General features: G+C 32.9%; 1 protein-coding gene across 1 annotated transcript; it reads right to left on the bottom strand.

Moving 5' to 3' along the window:
* Positions 1–4,285: 4,285 nt before the first annotated feature.
* On the bottom strand, positions 4,286–5,374 carry LOC147921524 (uncharacterized). Its single transcript, XM_087497722.1, has 3 exons — positions 5,132–5,374; positions 4,738–4,832; positions 4,286–4,634 (listed from the first exon to the last, which is right to left on the bottom strand). The coding sequence occupies exons 1-3, from the start codon at positions 5,372–5,374 to the stop codon at positions 4,286–4,288; spliced, it is 687 nt and encodes a 228-aa protein (XP_087353848.1).
* Between the last annotated feature and the right edge of the window lie 5,513 nt (positions 5,375–10,887).

Raw genomic sequence — 10,887 nt, 5'->3', positions numbered from 1 at the left:
TCTTTTTATATAACTTGTTTAAAATTTTGGGAACAGAAGTGCACTTTGGGGTGCTTTTCACAAATAAAAGGGCCAAATAAAAGTAAAAATAGGACTAAGATCAGAGATGATAAAAAGACAGAGACTGTGTAAAGTAACTTGTATTAAAATTACTTTTCAATATTTTGGGGTTCTCTCATCTCTTTGCTTTTCAATATTCTCACAATAAAAAATAAAAATTAGTTTGATTCCAAACTATGCATGTTTCTAGAATTACTATATAGTTGGCGACAATAAATAAACAATGAAAAGCAAATTTTGCTAACAATAAACTAAAAAAAATGTTCTTACGAATTTCAAAAAATAATATACAATAAAGTAGACTGGTAATAAACACAATATTTACCTTTTATATTTTGTTTAATCTATAAAAGCAAAAGCTAAAGGGGGAAGCTGAGTGACACAAAAGCTATAGTGGCAGATTTGCAGATTATACACCGTTTTAGGCCAACTCTGACATCGTTTTAATATTTTTAACTCTTCACATTAACTTTTTTACCTCCTCCTTTTTTTTTTAATTTCAATATAAATTTACTGTTAATATGCTTTAAACATCGCAATTACTTCATCTTACTGACCAGTGGTAAAAAGAAAATATAATATGTCAGGAGACAGTATTTATTAGCGAACAAAAAATATTCTTGGTATAAATTATAATTCCCAATTATAATCAGTCCAATAACCTTTTTTTTTAATATCGTAAACACTAATTAAATATAATATTTGTCTTGTACTCAACTTAAATACCATATTCAGTTAGTAACAAAAAAAATCTCAAGCAATTCTTTTTAATTCAATAATGAACAAAATATACATAGTATATAGTAGTATAACTTAAGGATGACAATTTTGATTAGAGCTTACTTTGGCGAATTCAAAATTCATACAGGAAATTTTTATTTTTAACTCCGACGTGCAAGATTTATTTTTTTACTCCGACGTGCAAGATTTATTTTTTTTACTCCGACGTGCAAGATTTATCGTGCTTGTGTCAAGTGTGAACTTTCCAAGAAGCAATAAGAAATTAGTGCACCCATAAAAAGATATGGGATTTCACCCAAAGCTTGCTTTAATCATAGATTTAAATGTCTAGTTTGTCGTTTTCAAATTTTAATAAGCACCCAAAAAACTATGAATATATTAGTATGTACATTCCGTCTTATAATCATAATAACTTGCTTAATATATAGAGTTTGCTCCCGAATCAATTAAGCACACACACACACATGTGCAAATCTTACAAATGCTAGATTGTAATTATAAAAATGATAATAATGTACATAGGCTAAGGTAATATTGTTCAACGAAAACTTTATGTAAAATAAACAATTAAATCCCGGAAATTTGTTCTCTTTAACTGATTAAACTATATACTGTTTGTTGACAAATATAAATTTACAATGATTAAAAAGGCACACGCGTGCATTGAGCATCATAGGAAGTTAGAACCCCGTAACTAATACCAAGAATATATTCCTTCTGTTTCATAATATAAGATGTTTTAGAGGTTTTTTTGTTTTATAATATAAGATGTTTTTAACTTTTTAAGTAACTTTTAGATTACTTTTCTATTTTTTATTATTTATTTTATGCAGTCTTATTTATGATTGGTTGAACTTTTTTAAAGTGGTTATTTCTTAATCTGCGTACTTTCACTCAAAACATCTTATATTTTGAAACAGAAGGAGTATTTTGTTCGCCAACTAGATTTAACCCTTATATGTAATGCCCAAATGGTCAAATTATAAGGTCTGGCCAACCGGTTTAAACGGTCTGGTTCATCTCGGAAATTTAGTAATTTGGGTCATATGGTTTAGATAAAATAATTCTGAATTGAAACCAAAGTTTTAGTAAATAGAAAAGAAATTGGTAAACTTTTTAAATTTTGATTCGCTTCAAAGAACTAGTTTAACTCAAAATATAGAAGCTTTTCAGAAAATAAGAAATTCAATAAAATTAGAAATATATGGTTATCAACTCCAAGAAATGTCTGATCGGTTTATATCTTTACACCAAATTTTAGTTCGGTCCAGTTTGGTTGGTATGGTTCGGTAGAAGGGTCTTATAGAGCTTTGAAAATGTCAATGTTTTTTTTTTGTCAACATCAATGTTTACTTTTTTTTTATTTACAAGTTTCACATCATGTATATATTTTGAGTTTGTGCAAAAAAAAAGGTATATATTTAAGTAATACATATAACTAGTCCAATAACAATTTGCTCTTCAAACCTGTTTGGGAGAATAATAACTCATACATAGAAAAGGCAGAATTTCTTTTTTTCTTATTATTATTATTATTATTATTATTATTATTATTATTATTATTATTATTATTATTATTATTATTATTATTATTATTATTATTATTATTATTATTATTATTATTATTATTATTATTATTATTATTTATTATTTTTTGAAAGAAATACCATTTCATTAAGATTTCAAGAAGATTTTTTGGACATTACAAGAGATGAAAGTTAAAAAGCTGAAAGAAAACACTTTCCTTGAGACTATTATTCGATAGAGTATTTAGGATAATTGGAAGTGAGTGAACCATAAGCATAGGTAAGTTTCCTGAGGAGGATTCCTTGCTGATGGTATTCCATATTGAGAGCGATCCAACCACACGAGTCTTCTTCGGAGCTGAAGTTGTATTTCCCGATGTAGTTGGGTCTCTGAGCGAATAGCGGGACTATGAAGTTGAGAGTTGTGCTCCTTCTAGATAGTATAGATCAAAGCATGAAATACTAGCTTGCAAATTGAATTAAGTCTCCTATTTGTGGTGGAAAACTTAATCCAATTTAAGAAACTATCAAATGTGGATGGAGGGAGAGGGTCGAAGTATCAAAGAATCTATTCTAAAGATTCAAGGAGTAAGAACATTGGAAAAACAGGTGATTTCTTGATTTATTACCTGACTGGCAGAGAAGGCAAGATGACAGGACAGGTAGACTCCAGCGAATCAGTCTATCTCTTGTTGTGAGTCTGTCTTGAACGGTAATCCAAACCATAAACGCCATTTTGGGATTGTGTTCCTTAAACCAAATTTGACAGTCGCCTCCATATCCAACTCCCTGTAGCGCGAAAGTCAGCATCCCATAAGCTTTTATCTCTTATTAAGTGTCTTTTAACTTAGGAAACCCAGAGGGAGCCTGCTTGCGTGAAGAGGAGCCAAATTAACTTGAGGCCAAAAATTTTGGTCTAATCTATTAACCTCTTTATACCTAACCCCCCAACGGATTTAGGAGAGTTAATTGTCTCCCAAGAAAATTTTTCCCCACGAGCGGAGTCTGCATTGCTATTCCATAAAAAAAGCACCACAGATTTGCTTTAGTTTGTCCATACACTTGTTAGGGAGCAAGAAGATTAACGCCCAGAAAATTATAGTGATGTTGATGACTGATTGAAGAAGCTGCAATTTGCCTGCAAAGGAAAGATGTCGATTTTTCAAGGAGTTTATTCGTCTTTTCATCTTATTTATCAGAGGTTGATAGTCCAAAGCAAATAACTTTTGAGTAAGCAAAGGAACTCCCAAATAACGAATAGGCAGGAAGCCAAATGAGAGATTGTGATTGGTTGCTAAATGGCTGATAATGTCTTTGTTGTTGCAATCAAGATATAGACAGGTTTTCTGCAATTTAATTCCTAGCCCCGAAACAGACTTGAACTGAGTAAGAATATCCATTATTGCAACTAACGAGTGTTCAGCTCCATAAAAAAAACAAGAACGTCATCAGCGAAGCTGAGGTGAGTGATAAGCAGATTGCCACACAAAAAATTCCATTTGAAACCTGTTAAAAGTGGCTGCCTTATCAAGTTGTTTTGAGAGGATATCCATGACTAACGTAAAGCGTGGGGCTGAGATGAAATCACCTTGTCTTAAACCTTTATACCCTGGAAAATAACCAACTAGCTCCCCACTGAATCCCACTGAGTAGGAATGAGTCATGAACAGGCTGATAACTACTTAATAAACTGAGCAGGGAGATTATAGGCCTCGAGGATGTTGGAAATAAAACCCCAAATCAATATTATTAAAAGCCTTAGACAAATCAATTTGTAGACATCCTCTAGTCATAATTCCATCTTTGTTAGAGTCAGTGACTAGTTCAGAGGCTAAAAGGACATTTTTGCATAGGAAACGACATGGAATGAGAGTGACTTGGTTTCTTTGAACCGACTGTCTAGTGAATCATTTAAGCTTGCTTGCAAGAATCTTACAGATTACCTTGTTGATGGTATTTCAACAAGAGATAGGTCTAAACTCTGTGAGAATCTCTGTTGCGACAGTCTTTGGAATGAGAGCTAGTATAGTTGCATTCACTTGTTTAAGGAGCTTACCAATTCTAAAAATTTCAAAAACAGCTTCTATGACAGTTGGTCCCACAATTCCCCATGAGCTGATAAAGAAATCCACTGTGAATCCATCCGGTTCTGGAGCTTTCCTTCTAAGCAATGAGAAAAGAGTGGAAGTTACCAATTCTGGTGTAGGGATGGTAGAGAGAGTTGAAGCCATTTCCTCAGTACATCTAAAAGGATGTAGATCTTGAATCTGTTGAACTGTAAGAGATTCGACCAGGGATTTTTTGGTTCTAAGCAACCGATGATAATAGTCAACTATCATATCCTTTAGAATCCCTTTGTCTGTGACCCTTTCTCCATCCTCATCAATGAGCAAAAAATGGGATTCCTTGCCTTGTGAGCCTTCGTAGAATTATGGAAGAAGCGGGTGTTGGAATCTCCGTCTGATCATGAGCGAACTCTTGATTTTTCTGTGAGAAAAGTTTCATCTGCTTTAGAAAGAATAAATCAACACTGTCTAGCCAATCTTTCCTCTTAAAAAAATTGAATTTGATGAGGATAAGATTTGATTATGGATATTATTGAGAGACTTCATAACTTTTGTTGTCCTTGTTTAAATGTTGCTGAAATGGATATGACATAAAGCCTTGCAACCCATCTTCATTGCCTTGAGCTTTTGACAAAGTGAGAACATACAAAACCCAGTAGGACATGCATATTCTAAGTTGATTCGACAAGAGAAGGATAATTTGGATGAGTTGTAAAAAGGTGTAGAACTTAAGGGAACCTTCTTCATTTCCACAACATCTGATGTAGCAACTAGGATGGGGGAATGATCGGATCCTTCTGGCACATCATATAGAGCATTAGATTGAGGGAAGGATGATATCCATGCATCATGAACAACAGTTCTGTCAAGCTTACAAGTGATTTGATCAAGAGGCCGACTATTGTACCACATATGATTAGTCCCTCCACTTACTAAATCTAGGAAATCGCATGAGTTGATACAATCTTGAAATTCAGACATACGGTGTAAGGGTAAGAGGTAAGGATGGAGTGAATAGTGGTCTTCTGCTCATAATATTTAATAAAAATCTCCATGAAGCAGCCAAGGATGGATTTTTTGAAGACTATATTGATCCACAAGAGATAACTTGATATGTTTTGTTGTAAATAAACACCTTAAAAGAAGGATCCCAAACTATTATAATTCTCCCATTGAGAGCGAGAGGGAGGTAGTTATAATCATATCTCCAACCAGGGAAGGTAGAAGCCAAAATTGAAGCCGCATTGTCTTCTTGAACATGAGTTTCCAAAGTACCTCCTATTGAAGGCCTATTAGACTAAACCCATCTCATGGGTTCTTGCTGTCGATGGGTTGTATTCAAACCTCTTATATTATAACAAAATATATTCATCATCATGAAAACAGAGGGCAAAAGGATTAAAGAAGAGCTTTCAAGCATGATGAAGATGGGGACGTCCTTGAACACGAACCTGTCCTCTACTGGAGATCTTGGAATTCTTAGCGTTTTTTTTTTAGGTATAGGCATGCAGTGTGGTGATTAGTGGAAAGGAGAACGCCCTTGATGATTGATGTTTCTGCGGGCTGCTTGTCTTTTCCGAGATTTGAACCAGATGTGGGAACAATCATTTTCTATATCATATCCGAGGACCTTGCTTCCTGACCCTTTAGGCAAAGTCTTTGCTGAGATGACTTAGATGATTTTGATCGCCCTCTAACTACTTGCCATTTATTTGGTGAATCACTCAAAGGATAATCTAGATACTTATGCGTTGTTGTAGGAGGGGACACTGATTCCACATCAATAGAAGTTGATTTTGATGGTACATGGCTTACATGGATCACAAGATCAAGAACTTTCTCAAATGAATTAGTAGGTATCGGAATTCCAGCAACCAGATGCCCCTTTACCTGCTAGGTAGAGTTCAAAACCTTCTTCAGTTGAACATTATTGTCTATGGAGGTCTCTGGGGTGAGGAAGAAGAATCATTTTCAAAACTAGTCAAGTCCTTTGGGATAGTTGGAGTAGTGGTTTCTTGAGTAGAATCTCGACCTTAATTCTTGTATTCATGGCAAGAGGAGGGACCTGATATTTTTCGGTATGAAGGGGCTCACCAATTCCTGAAGCAATGGTGCTTAAACCTAGAAGGGGGTATAACTGTGGAGGTACATCCTTGAGAATAACCCATATTGAGAGAGAAACGAGCTTGAGTGGAGTAAGAAATGTTGTTGGAGACCAAGGTGTAACGGTGAAAAGGCAGTTACCCGCTTTCCAACATCCAACCTCTAAAACCCACTTCTTAGTTAACTCGAAGGGAATGTAGATGAGAACAAGGCCATTGGGGAGACATATTATATTGATTCTACACTCCTTTCCCTAAATCGGATTAAGATCCAAAAATATTTTACCTGTTGGGGCGGGTTGCCATGGAAGTGAGCCACAATATGACCCTTCTAGGTATTTGATGCTTTGAGTATGCCAGAGGCAGGAGCTCGAACCCGTGGAGTTTCATTTTCGGTATAGATGGGTAGACAGCTTTTTTGAGGTTGCGAAGACTAGGATTGAATCTCTCAGCCCACTGGAGCTTCGTATCATCAATTATTAGTAAGTCTTCAGCATAACTCTTTTGTAAGTAGAGGATCAGTAGGAGTTCCAGAGGATTCAAATTGGACAGTTAGAGTTACCTCAGTTGTCGGTTTAGAAGGAGGAGCAGAGACCAAATCGTGGCCAACAATTAGAAAAATGGAAACTTCCAGCGACGAATGAGAGGGAAGATCTGAGGGATACAAGGGATCTAAAGCGGCAATTGCCATGGTAGAAATGAATATGGGGAAGAAAGGGGAACATTAGCGATGGCGGTGTGAGGCCTAACCGTCGGTCGGAAGTGGATAGATATAGGGTTTCTTTTTACCTTGCACTTGGTAGTCCGTCTTGATTGCAAGATCGTATCAGGGAGGATCGTCCAACAAATATTTCTTTGATATTTAGGATTATTATTTCCTTTTTTGGGATTATTATTTGAAAATTAGTGAACAAATCCATCCAATTGCTAGAGTCATGCTAATAATAATATTTTTATTGATTATAGTAAATTCCAAAGCAATTTAGCATCATATATGCGATTTAGAGTTGATGAAAAAGATAAATAACAAAAAATAATACATAAAAAACCAAGAAGCTATATATTAGTATATATTAATGGAGGAGCTTGAAGCTTAGTTTTATTTTCACTCTGTTTTACTATGTTATGTTTCTGCAGCTCTATTCAGCTCTATTTCAAGAACCTTGAGTTTTGTAAAACTCCTCTCTCTATTTTAATATAATTGGAAGCGTTAAAAAAAAAAAATGTTTGCTAGAATAATAACTCGATACATTTAACTTTCGTAGTATATTCAGAATTGATCCACAAGGACTAATAGTGTGTTAGAGATTACGAGACTCGTTACTAGCTTAATCGGGAGTATGATACTTAGTTATAAACTGTAAATAAAAATGCAAGAGAAATAAACTATTTAACTTATGAAATAAATAATTGGGGTCATAGGATAATTCATAAATCAATGGGTTAATGAATAAATAAAAGAAACAACTCAACAACTAAATATCAGTAGTATCGAATATGAGCACAAGATTAAATGTTTTCTCTTAAGGACCAAGTTAATCCGATTTTTTGTAAATTTTTGTAAATCCGATTTTGTGTGTTTAAGAACCAAGTTATATGCTTCTTTCAAGTTCAAAGATATCATTTATGATATAGGTACTAGTTAGATAAATTTGAACACGGTGATTTAGACAAAGAATGGAGAATAATACTTACATAATATGTATCATCCTCTAATGATGATTCAAAAAATGATGTGGAGTTGGTGTTTTTTTTGAAGGTGGAAGAAGTTCAAGTCTTTTCCTTGTGGTGTTTATAAAGATGTTTCAAATTTTCCATAGCAAATTTGACCTACAGTATTCTTCAGAAATACTTGCATCCACTTTTTCTTAACGTGATTAAAAAATTTGCTCAATTAATCTCAGATCTAAAATAGCTCTCGTAGCTAGGATAGTATTGTAGTTATATATTTACTTATCAAACTTTAACTGCATATTCATAATCATCTCTTCTATTCTAAAATCACCACGCTGCTTTTTTTTCCAAAAGACATTCAATTTTCACACTTGCAAAATATACACATTAAGTGAATAAAATTACACCTGAGAAATAATTGCAAATGGTACTAAAAGGCTCTAACAAGTCACAAATTCTTTATCCACAATCTCAGTCATCTTCAGAATGCAGTGACTTGTAATTTTGGTCACATTCTTTCAAATTAGCAAATGTCTTACCAAACTTCAAAACTCTAGTAAGCAAATCACAAGTCGAATTCCAACATGTAGAACATATAAAAATAATCACACCACCACTTTTAATTCTTACACTCTCAACACATGCTGTAAATACATATATTTTTTTGATGAATCAAATTCTTTGACAAACATCACACTTGCTCTAAAACTTTTTAAAAGATTAATAAGTACTGTTGATCTTTCTTGCACAATAAGGTTCAAAATATATGCATAATATCTAACATAAAAAAGCTTCCCACCACATTTCAATCTATTACGACCACTAAACATTAGTAGCATTATTCAAAGTCAAAGAGAATATCTTCTTCTCAAAATTTCATTCTTGAAAGCAACTAAGAACTTTATTATAAATTTTTAACAGTATGTGAAGGCTTTATATTAAAATCATGTTGTTCAATCTCAAATTATCATCAACGTAACGAGCAGTTAAACATATAAACCTTGTAACAATGCCACGAGTAGGTTGAGCTTCATTTTGTGTTGTTAATTGAGTTTCAACCTCCTCATTCAATGTCATATACTTATTCTTAACATTCAAAGCTATCATTGGTTTTAGTGATTGCAAATCCATTTTATAAGGAATGTGATCATTTTATGGACAAAATGTAATTGAATTCAAGTCAAAGAAGCTAATTAAGACTGATTAGCACCAAAAGAAGCCAATGACGCCCAACTATTCATATACTTTAGGAGATGAAAAATGCCTTATATTCTGTAGGAGACGGAGAAGGTTATCGTCAAGTTTAACAACACTCATTAATTAATTAGTCATCACATGAGGTGCAAATTCATGTAAATAGGTCTGATTAAAAACTTATTCGATTATTTAATTGATAAAATTGAATGAGTAAAAACACTGGACTAAGCAGGACAAAGAAGTCCAAGCAAAGTAATGTTTGACCCAATATTGAAATTTTCCTAAATACTATATTAATGTGGTGTATGCGGAACACATGCAAAACAAATAGATTATGATTTTAAAACGTTATCTTTTCTCACAGTTTTGTCAAATTTGCTGAATCTGAAAACAAACTAAAACAATCATAAGAAAAAAAGAAAAAAAAACATGCGTCACACCAAAACAAACCATGCCCATAACCCTATAGCTATATCCACACCGTGACCAAACTAACCCATATGATATTGTATATATCTACACACGCATATACATTTATAGATTCATAGGCATATCACATATTCACATGCGTGTGTATGTGCTTTGTTAGAATCATAATTAGAAACAATATGTCACCAAACTGTATAAATTTTTTCGGCTATTGGTCGAACATTTCATGACACTTATGAATCTGTTAACGTGATGTGTATACCCAATAGTTACATTATTGCTCGTATTTAAGATCATCAAGAAATTAGCATAGAAATTGTAAAATGCATAATTTATTTAAGGTTTTTTTTTAATTTATATATATATAAGTTATTTGGTTATTATATACATATGTAAACTGTGTACATTATTCAATTTCTTTTTTTTTTTGGAACCAACGTGTACATTCATTTTTATGAATAGAAAAACAAATTTCAAACAGTGCTCTCAGCTTTTCCCCATTAGTCCAACAATGCCATCATCATTCATCGTAACATTTTCTGAATACTTTGAAACTTATTGACAAAAATTATTAGTTTTATTAGTGTCACAAAGGAAAAAAAAAAGGTTAGTCATGATTATGATCGATCTCACGGCGGATATTTTCCTTGTGGCCCCAATAAAGTAGGGGCCCTGAGGTGTATTTCTACTTCACGTGGAGTTTCTTCTACTTGATTATATACACCACCATTACTAATTTACTAAACATAATTATTTAAAATAATTAATTACTGAACTTTCACCTCTACGCTTATGTGAATTATGTTTTCATACTCTACTTTTCAGGATATATAGACTTATTAATTGTTTGCAAAAAAATACTTAGGTTATTAATTAACTCATAACATTTGTTAAAGAAATATTTTTCTTACGTTATAAATAATTATCTAAGTATATGTCTTTAACAAATGCTAGGTTATTAATTAATTGATAAGTATTTCTTAAAGATTTAGATAAACATACAAATCATAAGAAAATTAAATCTAAATTAGATTTAGAACCATGTTTAATTTTTAATGGATTACACATGTATTTTTTGTTTTACTTACAAAT

Source organism: Camelina sativa, chromosome 18 (genome assembly GCF_030686135.1).
Source record: "Camelina sativa cultivar CO46 ecotype springtype chromosome 18, ASM3068613v1".
NCBI lineage: Eukaryota > Viridiplantae > Streptophyta > Magnoliopsida > Brassicales > Brassicaceae > Camelina > Camelina sativa.
Note: the sequence above shows the minus strand (reverse complement) of the source record. Positions and strands in the feature narration are given on the sequence as shown.

Excerpts from the sequence above, each read along its gene's own strand:
- LOC147921524 (XM_087497722.1), bottom strand. The coding sequence starts at position 5,374 with ATGTCTGAATTTCAAGATTGTATCAACTCATGCGATTTCCTAGATTTA. Across the intron at positions 4,833-5,131 it reads ATGTTGTGGAAATGAAGAAG|ATGAAACTTTTCTCACAGAA; the intron begins GTTCCCTTAAGT and ends TTTCTAAAGCAG. Across the intron at positions 4,635-4,737 it reads ATTCTACGAAGGCTCACAAG|AACCAAAAAATCCCTGGTCG; the intron begins GCAAGGAATCCC and ends TCGGTTGCTTAG.